Source organism: Agelaius tricolor, unplaced genomic scaffold, assembly GCF_023055355.1.
Source record: "Agelaius tricolor isolate 1412-34295 unplaced genomic scaffold, bAgeTri1.0.p SCAF_13, whole genome shotgun sequence".
Lineage (NCBI taxonomy): Eukaryota > Metazoa > Chordata > Aves > Passeriformes > Icteridae > Agelaius > Agelaius tricolor.
The window spans coordinates 5961150-5974479 of NW_027269273.1; the positions used below are offsets into that span (position 1 = coordinate 5961150).

Here is a 13330-nt window from a genome sequence, read left to right on the forward strand (position 1 = left end):
TGGGAATTGTGATCTCTGTGCATTATGGGAGAAGCTCTGAGCACCTGGACAGCACAAAGGAGCAGATGGGGATGGAATTTCCCTTGGATAATAAGCAGGGACATCACTACTGACCACCAGTGTCCAGCCCCAGGATCCTTCCCAGAGCTACACATGCTGTAGTTAGTTCAGAAATAAAGAAACAATTTCTGTTTTCCCTCAGAAAATTGGGAGAAAATGAAGATCGGGAACAGAACTGACAGACTTTGCAATAAAAGTGAGGCAGTGAAATAATAACAGTGTCTTAAACAGGATTAAAATATAACATTTTACTCATTATTTCAAAGAATAGATTTTTTTTTTCTTTCTTCCATCAGTCTTATCTGTATGTCCAGCCTCCAGCTTAACTCCAAACAGCTGTTTTAGCGCCGGTCCCAAGTGCAAATATGCCAAGAAAAAGGAATCAGGGCAAAGAAACATCTGGTGGGTTTGTTTTCCCCACGTGTGAGAGGCTACAGTGCATTTCTCTTGCCTGAAAACAAGCACCATTGCTCAGAATATTTGGTCAGAAACCTCAGCTTGAGAAGGAGGTATTGGACAGAGAAGTCACATGGACAGCACATTGCAGACAGCTCCCAAAGACAAACATTCCCAGGGATCTGCTGGGGGACAGCCTGGGCAAAGGGAAACCCAACACAGCCACAGCAGCACCAAGTCCTTTTACTGCCAGAGCAGGTCCATCCTCACCCAGACCTGGTGGTGAGGCCTCAGCAGCTGAAAGGGGAGAGAATGGGTGCTGCCAATCTCTTCCTTGCCAGTTACACACATTGATCTGCTGGCTCTTCCAATCTTTCCAGAGGAATCCAGGTTGTTCTCACAATTGGTTTGGTTTTACCCCAAAAAGTTTGCACAACACAACAGGACACTTTTCTCAGGTGAACGTGGTTCTGCTTTTTTTTCTTTTGCTGCTTCATACTGGAGAAAACCACTTTTCTTTGTCTTTTTTTGGGTGTTGGTGACACCAAACAGTGAAAATTCTCAGCTCCCTGCCCAAGCTGTGACAACACACTCAAAACCTCAAGGTAAAACCAGAAATTGTAACCAGGTGCCTGAATTTATGTCGTGTATTTCACAGGTAATGGGTACTATAAGTTTTGGAAACAACTCTGTGTGTGTGTGTGTGTCCTGAGACCCTTTGCTCTTCCCAGATCTGTCTGTGCACATTCACCTCATAAAATATTCCCCTTTTCTCCTTTTCCCTGTGGGATCCATTTGTCTTTTCAGCACATTTGTGTTCAGTTAGCAGAGTGGAATGGTGATGGCACTGCTTAACCCACCAGCCAGCTGGGCTTGGGAATGGATCCATCCTCTTCCCATTAACTCCTCTTTAGTGCCTCCCACTGTCACAGGCTCATGGATCATCCTGCTTTATTCCAGAGGAATACAGCCATAGGATGACAATTACTGATAGAGCACAAAAGCTGGGGCTAGAGACCATGGAAAGAAGCAAACACAACTGATGTGGGAAGAGATGAAAAGATGAAAAATTGACCGGAGAAGAAAATTGGAATGAGCTAATTTACAAAAGAAAATGAACAAACCACGGCCAGGTAGCTCTGAATAAGATTAATTGCTATACATTGCCTTCCTCTTTTGTATTTTTATCTTATTTCAGCTTCTCTTGCACTTTTCTAAGTGGCAGTGCTATAATCTCAGGAACTTTGATTCCATAACTTTGCCAGCTGGGCGTTGTTTGCATAAATTGCTCTGACTTTGGAACTGGGACTCAAATTCCAGCAGCAGCCGAGGATTTGCTCCATTGACTTGGATGGGTTTATTTTTAATTTATTACTCTGAGGTCAGAAGGCAGAGCTCCGGATATCAATCTTGAACATAAATAGACAATTCCCAAATCTAGACAGTAGAGCCACAAGTACCATACAGAAAAACAAAGCCAGGCAGGTGTAGAGCTGTCTGGAGGGTTAAACCAATGGGGGCTGTGCATTTATTAGTAGTTTACTGTTTATTAAACAAGAACTCCAGATCCAAAAAGAACTCATTAATTGAAACCAAGTAGTGTTTAGTGAAATGGGAGCCTGTCAAAACTGGGGAGGACAATGGATCGGTCCAAATGTGAGTGCAAATTTTGTCTGGGAATTTTAAAGCGTGCCGTTTGTCATGGACAACGGATGTGCACCATACAAACTCCGTACGTCTGCCCCTGGGTGACAATAAAAAGCGCAGTTTATTATAAACCGAAGTAAAAACCAAAATTAAAAAAAAAAAAAAATCAACTAAAATCACAGTTTTGTCATTGGTATGTGGAGGTTGTTCCAAGGGCCCATCCAGAGCTCCTCCTCGTCGGACTGTGTGTGTTCACTGTGCGACTCCAAGGGCTCCTTGGCTTCCTCGTGGTCAACAACCGATTCCTGCTCGTCTGTGCTTTTCAGTTTGGCCGCCCCAGCCTTTGTCACTACATTTTCAGCCCCTATAGTAGAGGAAAAGGACACACTGCACGGCCTGGAGTTCATTTTGTCACCGGGGGATGGTCCCTTGGACAACGTGTTCAGCGGGACGCTCTCCTCGTGCGTCACCGCCAGCTTGTCCAGTTTCTTGAACTGCTTCCCCAGCCTCACTGGGGAGGTGACTTTTAAATTGTTGCCCAGGCAGGCGCGGCGGGTGCGCACCACGGAGCCGTTCTGGGCCACGTAGATGTTGCTGCTGCCGTTGGCTTGGAAGCCGGGGTTGCTCAGCCGGTTCCTCTGGCTGGAGTCGGGAGCGCTCTCCTCGCCCGTGGAGCTGGTCTCGTACTCCGGGTCCACCACCAACTTGATCCTCTTCTTCTTGGCCCACTGTTGGACAACAAAAAGAAATATCAGGGCAACCCAGCAGTTCATTTCCCTGCCCTTTCTGTTCTTTGATTAATGACTCTCATCGGTTTCTATCAATTTTGCACCTTTCCCCTTGGATGTGCGCAGAAACGGGAGGGCCCTGAGGAGGAAGCTGCTGTGTGAGGGATACCTTTAAGGAACTACTCCAAGGTGTAAATTCTAGAAAGGTCTTGGAAGTTTTCTTCCCTTGCATTGTGAATTCTGTGCACTGGCCAGCTCTGCTTTGTGTGCATCACACATCCAGCAGAGAAAATCCCGGGACATACACCAGGGAAAATCTCAGGTGTGGCGCTGGCAAAACCGGCTGGTTACAAAAAAGAGCAGCTCCATGTAAGGCTTTGTGACTGTTCCAGACAGGTGGGATCAGTGGAAATGCTCAGGAAGATGGTGGAGAAACCAGGCTTTAGGTTTATATAACTTAAATATTTTTTCAAAGAATTAATGCACACAATTTCCACACTGCTGTGACTCTGTAGTAGCAGTGATTGCTCTATGGTGGGCACACAACCCCCACTAGTTATTATAATTTATAATTGATCTTTTAAAAATAAATGACTCCTTGCACCACACTATTACCCTTCTGAATGAATAATCCAAGAGCTATTACCCTTCTGAATGAATAATCCAAGCACTAAGATGCCATCACAGTTCACCCCCACTGCAAAACACACACAGGAACACAAGAAAAGCCAGTTTTTAGAGAAAAAATCATGCAAGGTACAAATAGGTGATTACTCTTCAGCTTTTGAGAAGTTAAACTTGCTAAAAATTACTTGGATGCCTGTTTTATTGTTCCTCGAAAAGACAGACAATGTTCTTCACATGGATATATTCCAGTGGATCTATTCCTGCTTAGTTTAAGTGAGATTTACATGAAAACATTATGTGCAGCTACAATGTTGTGCTGTGTGGGGACACAAAGGGGCAGGTAAGTGACCATGGATCGAGTTTAAAGAGATGCTAAAATAAAATAAAATAAAATAAAATAAAATAAAATAAAATAAAATAAAATAAACCACTGTACTGTGATAGGCAGGAAAGGTAGAAGCAATCTATTTCCTTTCCTGACCCAGCTCACTTGGACCTCCTGCCTCAGCATTCCTGGCTTGTGCATCACTGGTGTTTGCAACCTGAATCCTGTGATGCAGAAACAGCCCAATGCCAGCTCTCCCAGTCATCCCCTGCAGTTTTGGGAATGTTGTTTTGCTGCTATTCCACTTGTCCTCCATGCAAACAGAGCTGACCTTGACAGCAGAGAACTCACCTGAAGATTAGCAAATGTGTTAATACAATATTAACATATAGGATGAAAACATGGATGATTTTTAGATCTTTACATCCTCCTCCTCATCATTTGCATCCTTCCCTAAATCCCATGTTTCATTGCTCCATGAAAGCAAAACTTTCTGTATTTATGACTGAGTATATCTATAGTGTGTGTATATATATATGTATGTATATTTATAGATATATATCCACAGGGCTGGAATTAGTTTGGTTTTCCACAGTTCTCTCCCAAGAACAGTGAAATGTTGGATCAATACACTTTGCCCTTTCCTTTTGGCTGTCTCCAGCCTGTCAACATTGCTTAGGAAAGACCACACAGAAGGCACAGCAAACAAAGCCACTCCTCACTGCAAACCATCACCTACTGTCACTCCTCTTTAAAAGGAGGTGGAATCACCCGTGGCCTCCGACTCTGTAACTCCAGTACCCGTGGCCTCATCTGACTGGGTCTGGCTGCTTTCCTGGGACACCTTTTTCCTGGTTTTCATTCCTTTCCTGTTGGTGTCAGAGCTCTGAGTCTCAGTTTCAGGGGACGTGGCAGTTTTCCCGGATGTGGCGCTACCTGAGCTTTTTGTCCCTGTGGTACCTTTGGAAGTCGCACTGATTTCACTGTCTAGGCAAGAAGATTCATTCTTACTGGCAGTGTCCTCCCTGTCACTGTCCTCTGGATCAGCCTCTTCTTCACTTTCCTCCTCACTGTCCTCACCAGGAGCAGCTGATTGCCCTCCTTTGCTCCCTCCAGCAACAGCAGCTTTTGCGTTGGCAGTTTTAGAAACCACCTTGTTTGAGCTACCTGCTGTCTCCTCTACCTCTTCCTCTTCCTCTTCCTCTGACACCTCTTCTATGGTGTCCTCTATTTCCACACTGGCAGAGGAGGTTTTGCTCTTGTAGCTGGATCCCGAGGTTTTCTTGTAGCTCGTGTCCCTGTCGCTACCCGAGGCAGTGGAGCTCACGGATTTCTGGCTGGAGCGTTTGCCACGGGAGCTGCCTGCCCTGCTTTTCACGCTGGACATTTCCGTGCTTCTCCTGCTGCTGGACTCACTGGTCCCTGACCTGCTGTAGGAGCTCCGTGTGGATGAGCTCTTGGACAGGCTGCCATCCTCATCACTCTCAGACTCTTCCTCATCATCATCCTCTTCTGATGAGTCCTCCTCCGACTCGCTGCTGGAGCTGGATTCAGAGTCCTCATCCGAATCCCCCACATCTCCAGTTTCCTCATCCGAGTCCACGGTGCTTTCCGTGGCCTCATCCTGATCCAGGGTTATTTTCAAGTAGTCTTTGTCTTCTGACTCAGAGCTGCTGCTCTTCTCAGAGGACTCATCCGAGGTGCGCCTCCTCCTCCTCTTCCTCCTCCTCTCGTGGTCACTGTCCTCCTGCTCGCTTTCTGCCGTGATGCTGATTGAAACTCCCGACTTGGCTTCATCCCTTTCAGACCCTTCCTCTCCACGCGCCAAATCCTTGCCGAGGCCCTCCTGGAATTTCTTGGAGACGCTGATGCGCTTCAACACGTGGTTTAGTTTCCTCATGGAGGGCCTGGCATCTGTGGATTTCTGGAAGTAGCTTCCCCTGATCATCATGGGTTTGTCCCCATCCGCTTGGCGAGCCGACAGCAGCTTGGCATAGCTGGAATCTTTCCTACCTTTCACTTTCTGCATGATCATTGGGAATATCTTTGCTTTCTTCCACCGGGAGTGGGCAGACTCAGCTCTTCCTGGTTTGTGGGCACTGACTGCCACACGACTTATATGCATCACTCCCCTTAGCCTCCTTTTTCCCTGGCTGCTCCTAAATCCTCTTCCAGGACCACGGCTGAGGTCCATCCCAACACCTACAGGTCTCCCTTCCATTTGAGGCCCTGCTGCCTGGCTTATACCTCTGCTGGGAGGGCCTCTGACTGGACTCATGCCCTGAAAATTATGAAAATTAATTGATTACCACTGGAAAGAGAGTTATTGTGAAAACCTGTACCTTAAAATAGGGTAGGAGAAGGTGCAACATTTATTTCCCAGCATCAAAATGAACTTACCTGTTTTAGAACAGTTTTCTTACCAAAATTATGGGAAATGGTTCAGAATTTTAGAGTTTAGAAAGTTCTAGATTAGGCTGGAAATGCACAACTACCTTACTCTGCAATGGGGAAAACACTGAAATGTTCTGTCTTCTCATTTAATAATGGATTAAGATCTGGCAGTCAGGACAATTGGACTTTTTCTCAAAATAAACAATTACATTGACTTTCTTCTGATTGCCACTGACATTTAAATTTTTTTTTTTTAGATTTCACTGTGGACTCTATGACAAAGGAGTTTAGGTACTGCTTTTCTCAGTGCAAAGTCATAATTTGTAGGAAGAATATTAGTAATAGACTTTTAGAGTCCAGGAGTGCTTTTAGCTGGAAGGGACCTTGAAGCCCATCCAGGGCCACCCTCTGCCATGGACCCGGACACTTTCCAATATCCCCAAGGCTTGGTTCCTCCAAGCCCTCTCCAGCCTGGCCTTGGGCACTGCCAGGGATCCAGGGGCAGCCCCAGCTGCTCTGGGCACCCTGTGCCAGGGCCTGCCCACCCTGCCAGGGAACAATTTCTTCCCGATATCCAAGCTAAATTTTCCCTTTTTCAATCTTTAGCCATTCTTCTTGTCCTGTCACCACAGTTCCTGCTGAAGAGTCCTCCTCCAGCTTCCTTGTAGGCCCCTACAAATACTGGAATGTTTCTTTTTTTGGTACTGATATAAAATGGAATTACCTAAGTCTAAGTGGATTTTTCTTTGAACTAAAACCAGATGTGGATACTAACAGAAACTCAGCAATTCTTTTCTGTGCCTAGAAAACAAAAGGAATTTAACGCTGACAAACTTTACGGGGCCAACAACGCTTAACACTGATCTCCACAAAACCTAATTCCAATCAATTCCAGCGTAGAACTGACGAGGTTTGTTGGCCCTTAAAGCTGTTTAAGAGACAGAATGATCCCTCCAGAGCTGGTTCCTTACCTCCTCGGCTGCTGGCCCGTGGGGACTGTAGTAGTAGCCACCGTCGCTCTCCACCACCACCTCGCCGTACTCGTCGTACATTCCCGACGGGGACAGCAGGCGCCGGCGGCTCCCGTACTGCGGCAGCTCGTACCTGCCAGGGACACCAGAGCTCCTCAGGACAGCCCAAATGTGCTCACACCTCTCACCACACTGCCAGCACTGCACTTGTTCACATCCAGAGCGATGGGAACGGCTTTCCTTGTTTTACTCCCTCCTTTTTTCCCTCAGCGGCAACCAAATCCCAGATATCCTTCTGCTCCAACAGCCACAAGGCCCTCAGGGTAACCTGAATTTTGGGGTCTGCTGGATCAGTCAAAACCTCTCTAAGGACATCAAGCTTCCTTTAATCCACCTGTTTTTTTGGGGGATCTTTATTAATAATCATGGCATGAAAGAGCAGCGTCCCTGGGATCAGTTCTGGGGAACGTCAGCAGGAATTCCTGAAGAGCTGCAGTCCAATGGGATTTATCAGAACAAGGCAGGATGGGGTTTCTTGAAGGAAATTTAAATGCCAAAAGACAGGATGGAGTTTTCTGAGGGAATTTTAAAAAGGTCACAGGGCAGGATGGGGTTTTTTGAGGGAAATTCAAAAGGCCACCAGGCAGGATGGGTTTTTTGAGGGAAATTCAAAAGAACATAGGGAAGTGTGGGGTTTTTTTTGAGGGAAATTTAAAAGGCCACCAGGCAGGATGGGGTTTTTTGAGGGAAATTCAAAACGCCACCAGGCAGGATGGGTTTTTGGAGGAAAATTTAAAAGGACAAAAGGCAGGATGGGGTTTTCTGAGGGAAATTCAAAAGGCCACCAGGCAGGATGGGTTTTTTGAGGAAAATTTTAAAGGACACAAGGTAGGATGGGTTTTTTGAGGGAAATTTAAAAGGCCACAAGGAAGTGTGGGGTTTTTTTTGAGGGAAATTTAAAAGGCCACCAGGCAGGATGGGGTTTTCTGAGGGAAATTTAGATGCCTAAAGGCAGGATGGGGTTTCTTGAGAGAAAATTTAAAAGGCCACCAGGCAGGATGGGGTTTTTTGAGTGAAATTTAAAAGGCCAGCAGCTGGCTGGAAACTGGGAGAAGAAAGAATTAATCCCTGAACACAGAAGAGAAGGAGGTGATGGAAATTAATCTTCCAGGACCAGAAATATAGACACTAAGGGTATAAACCCAGCATGAGGGAAGGGATGTGCACTCTGTAAGTGGAATAATGACATCCCTGAAGAAGCAGGGAGTTATCACACACCCCCTTAACCTCTGAAAAGAGTTTTGTTGTTGGTTCACGCCTTTGTGGACACAAAGATTAAAGTAATCCTTAGGTGAAGGGAAGTCCCACGATTAACTGCTGGAATAATAAACATCACCAGCCTGGAAAAGCAGCACTTTCAGAAATAAAGAGGAAAAATGGAACTATACCCATGCTCATAACTGTAGTAATCCTGGCCATAGTATTCCTGCCCTGGATCAATGCCAGACTCCATACTCAACTCCTGGAAAAGAGAAACGCTGATTGAATGCAAACAGTGTGAAAAAGGCCCAAATGTAATTACTGATTTTATTATTCTTTATTATGTAATTACTTCTTCTGACTGCAGAAATGATCCCCATCCTGTAGCACAAAAATACCAACGTCTCACATTTGCTCTTATTGCTTATTCTGGAAATAATTTTGGGCCTAAAAGATTGGAAATAGAAAGATTTGCAATTGCACTGCACAGCAAGGTGCTAAAGCTTCCAGCACCAAATGCTCAGCTCAGTTCCAGCTGCAGTAATCCATCAGCAGCTGACTGACACCAGCAAAAAATCAGCAGTTGGAGAGCAATGGAATCATTCTGCTGGGAAATCTGAAACTGTGGGATGAAGCCAGTGGGAGCCACTGAAAGATGCTCATGGGGGAAATCACAGATCCCAGAGTGGTTTGGAAGAGACCTCAAAGCCCATCCATTCCCACCTTTCACTCTCCCAGGCTGCTCCAAGCCCCACCCAACCTGACCTTGGAAGAGCCAAGATGCAGTAAATTTAAGGTATTTAATTAAAATAACATAACTGGGCTCACAATGCCGGAACTTTGCTTTTTATCTAAGAGCCAGGAGGAAAAAATTACCTGAGACAGACAAGTTCTTATTAGAAAATGATGTAGAAACCACTTCAAAACTTACAGAACAATTAAGAAATGAAAAATGGTTGTACCTCAGGTCTGAGAAGAGAAGGTCTCAGCAACTGCTGTTGCTACAAAAGAAAATGAGAAAGTGGTTAATTAGGCAGCAACAATTAAAGTGCACATGCTTGGTGTCTAAGATTAGTAAAAAATCCTGAAACCATAGGTCCTTTGGAACACTTTTATGGCAGGCAGCTGGAGACTTCCATCCCCTGTGAGAACACAGAGCTCCTGATGCAGTAAAATCCTTTCACAGTCCACCATTTATTTTGCCTAAATACAAAACAAACTTCCCAGTTTTTGTGGTGATTGCCTGACGTATTTAACTCAAGACCTTCTGTCAGAGGACAAGAGAACTAAGTTCTATATTTAAATTAAGAGACACAAACCAGCTGTGCAAAGAAAAGGAAATAAAAATCAGCAAATATCAACCTTTGTGATAGAAATGTATTTTGGAGAACTTTCCAATTATCAAATGAGATTGTACTGAAGGAAACTCTTCTCCCTGTTATTCATTGCTGGAGAAAATGATACTTCAGGAGCAGCAGACCTCACAGAGCTGCAGGGAGGTCCCTGGAGCCCCATCCCTGCCTGGCAGGTGATTGGGTGTGACACTGGAAAACACATCAGGGTGGAGGGAATTCCCTGGGAAGCTCCTTGTGGCAGCTCCTTCAGCAGCAGTCTCTGAGTCTGGAGGTCACACTCCTGCCACAGTGCATCTCAGCCCCCAGGGGATCTATGGCTCATGAACTTCTTGAAGCACTTTCAATTTCTGGTCTCTAAAGCACTCAGGAGTTCCCCACACACAATCCCAGACTGGGTTGGGTTGGGAGGGAATTTCAAACTCAGCTCATCCCACCCCTGCCATGGCAGGGACACCTTCCACTGCCCCAGGCTGCTCCAAGCCCCAGTGTCCAGCCTGGCCTTGGGCACTGCCAGGGATCCAGGGGCAGCCACAGCTGTGCCAGGGCCTGCCCACCCTGCCAGGGAACAATTCTTTCAAATATCCCACCTAAATTTCCCCTGTGTCAGTCTGAACCCATTCCCTGTGTCCTGTCCCTCCAGTCCCTGTTGCAGGGTCCCTCTCCAGCTCCCCTGTGTCCCTTCATGCCCTGGCAGGAGCTGTGAGGTCTCCCCACACCCTTCCCTTCTCCAGGCTGAGCATTCCCAGCTCTCCCAGCCTGGCTCCACAGGGAAGCTGCTCCAGACCCCCTCAATATCTCCATGGCCTCCTCTGGACCTGCTCCAACAGCTCCATGCCCTCCTCTGCAGAACAGTGCACAGAATTCCAGGTGGGGTCTCACAAGAGCAGAATAGAAGGGGAGACTCCCCCAGTCCCCTGCTGCCCACACTCTTGGGCTGCATGGGAAAAGCACACTGGTATAATCAATATTTGAAAGGTAATTGGGCTCTGGCCTTACCTCTTGCTGTGCATATCCTCGCCTAGAAGTCAGAAAAAGACAAGAAATAAATTAGTATAATGCTGTGAGCCTGCACAAAGATGCCCATTACCATTCTCGCTGGAGAGGGGTGAAAGAGAATGTAATTAGAAATATAATTAGCATGGAAAGAAATACATATCTCTAATACCAAATATGTTTTTCTTTGGGTTTGCTCTGGACACAGGGATTGTTGCATGAGCAAGGCTGGAGATGCTTTGGGATCTTTCCCTGCTTTAGATTGTGAATGGATGAGGAGAAATCCCCAATCCCCATGAGGCAGAGCATCCAGAGAGACTCAGCACAGGGAAAGGGGGACTGGGAGAGGCCCTGTCCCATGCCCTCCCTGCTGTGCCACCATCCACAGAGGGACTCCGTTCCCTCACACGTCTGCTCAAGCAGTGAAACAACTTCTCCTTCTCCAGGACTTTCTGTATCCATCAGGAATTACCCTGGAGCATGTATTACTAATTTCCTGTACCAACATTATCATTCCAATTACACCTTTCCTAACATTTGCTCAGTGTGGGGGAGGTAGAACCCCTTTTTTTTTTTTTTTTTTGCTATCTGCTGTTATTTTGCCACAGACTTTGTGCTTCTGATCTTATGGGGAATTTATTGTTGGTTTAATTAATTTCCTTGGAGCCATTCCTGGGCATGACCAATGCATTTATGTCTGTCAAGTTCTCTATTTTCATGTTTTGTGCCTGAAAATTGAAATGGTTTCAGCAAAACTAGAGAACAAAAATTTAGGCCTTGGAATTTTTCTTAAGGATAAATCTTAAGGATTGTTTTTATGATGGTTTTTAAGAAGGAAAGGGTAAATGCTCAAAATTATGTTAGGCTTAACCTAGGACACAGCCAGCAGTCATGGGGAAGTCTTTAATTACACTAAATAAATAATAAAGACCAGAGAAATCCTTTTAATTCTTTAATATCCCCATCTCTAAATCTTCCTATTAATATTCAGCAGATGGAATTGATTATCAGCATTGAATTAATGCTGTCGCCCATATAATATAAACCTCATGGCCAGCTGAAATGAAGATTTATCATCCAAAGATGATCTGTGACTCTTCAAAGCCCACTTGAGGGGGGCTGGATTTAGTTCCCATATCGCCTACAACAATCTTCAGACAAAGGAGGTCTGAGGAGAAGGAAGTCTATTACTCTTAATTGCACTATATTGCAGATTAAAGGCATAATATGAGTAATTCTAATTAAATTTGGAATTCAACTTTCATAAAAATAGCACCATGCTGAGTTTTGCTGATATTTCTTGAAAGTTTTGTGTAGCTATGATTAGAAGGAACGAAAAGTCCCCAAAAGACATAAAACACCCATTTCATTCACTACAGCACAAGGATCAATTCTGGCACAGAGACAAAGGTCAGGACAACATCATTTGTTTCCAGGAAGGAATGAAAGCTCTCCATAGAGGGAGGGATTGCTTCTGGGAAATGCTCTCAGCCAGACTTCACTGCAGTCTGGGAATCTTCTGTGTGGAATGGGAAGTAAGGCCATGGAGCCTGTGAGGATGTGGGGTAACAGGACAGCCAGAACACATAGCTGGTACTCAAAGGGAGAGACAAAGCCAGAATGAACTCATGTGGACAAGATGTCCCAACATTTCCCTGCTAAAAGAGGTTAGAGGAACTGGGATTTGCCTAAAGCAGCATTTTCCTAATTCCTGGCACCCCAGCAGGCATCTGCTCTTCCACAACTTCAATCTCTTTTCATATCCAAAGCAAAATCATCATAAATCCCAAACACTACAGATACTCCTCAGAGGGAACAACTACTTATCAGTTTTGCCCTGGCTCCTCAAATGGAGATTTTCCTGCAGTTCAGAGCTGGAACTGAGGACAAATTGGGAAGGAGGATGAGTAATGATAACACTGTGGTTCAATTCCAGCTTTGCATGGAAGAACTCTCCACTGATGCCATCTCTGCTCCTGCTCAGGACTTGGCCCCGTCAAGGTGATGATGAAAGGATGAGAGATACAGACAGGGTCACAGAGAACCCCAACTGACCAAATCAGGCAACCTGGGAGGGCTAAATTATATATAAATATAAATTATTACAGATGTTCAACTTGCTACCAACTCCTATAATGGATCTAATGCTTTGTAGCACTGCGGCACCATGGAATTGTGGAATGGTTTGGGTTGGAAAGGACCTCAAAGCTCATCCTCTTCCACCTCCACCCACTTTCCACTGTCCCAGGCTGCTCCAAGCCCCATCCAACCTGGCCTTGGGCAGTGCCAGGGATGCAGGGGCAGCCCCAGCTGCTCTGGGCACCCTGTGCCAGGGCCTGCCCACCCTGCCAGGGAACAATTCCTCATTCCCAAGATCCCATCTAAATCTCTCCTCTTGTGGTTTAAAATAATTTCCCCTGTACCACCCAAACATCTCAATGGACAGAATTTCCCTGGTACAGCTTCTTTCCCAGTCTAATTACTCTAACAGAGTAATTTTTTAAACAAAGGCTATGAAAAAAAATGCAACAAAGGCTGCATTATATCCAGAAAAATTAATACAGTTTTGTAAAG

General features: G+C 45.4%; 1 protein-coding gene across 3 annotated transcripts in view; it reads right to left on the reverse strand.

Annotated features, from left to right (window-relative positions):
* Positions 1–288: 288 nt before the first annotated feature.
* PCDH15 (protocadherin related 15) overlaps positions 289–13330 on the reverse strand; it is a 642625-nt gene continuing 629583 nt past the window's right edge. For 2 of the 3 annotated variants that reach the window (XM_071438579.1, XM_071438578.1), the window contains 5 exons: positions 10760–10781; positions 9371–9409; positions 8597–8670; positions 7149–7281; positions 289–2831 (listed from right to left, as the gene is read on the reverse strand). In XM_071438579.1, the coding sequence (XP_071294680.1) occupies positions 2280–2831; positions 7149–7281; positions 8597–8670; positions 9371–9409; positions 10760–10781 (820 nt within the window). In that variant the 3' untranslated portion in view covers positions 289–2279. Of the gene's footprint in view, positions 2832–4627; positions 6065–7148; positions 7282–8596; positions 8671–9370; positions 9410–10759; positions 10782–13330 lie in introns of all 3 variants that reach the window. The other variant, XM_071438580.1, reaches the window with a different exon arrangement.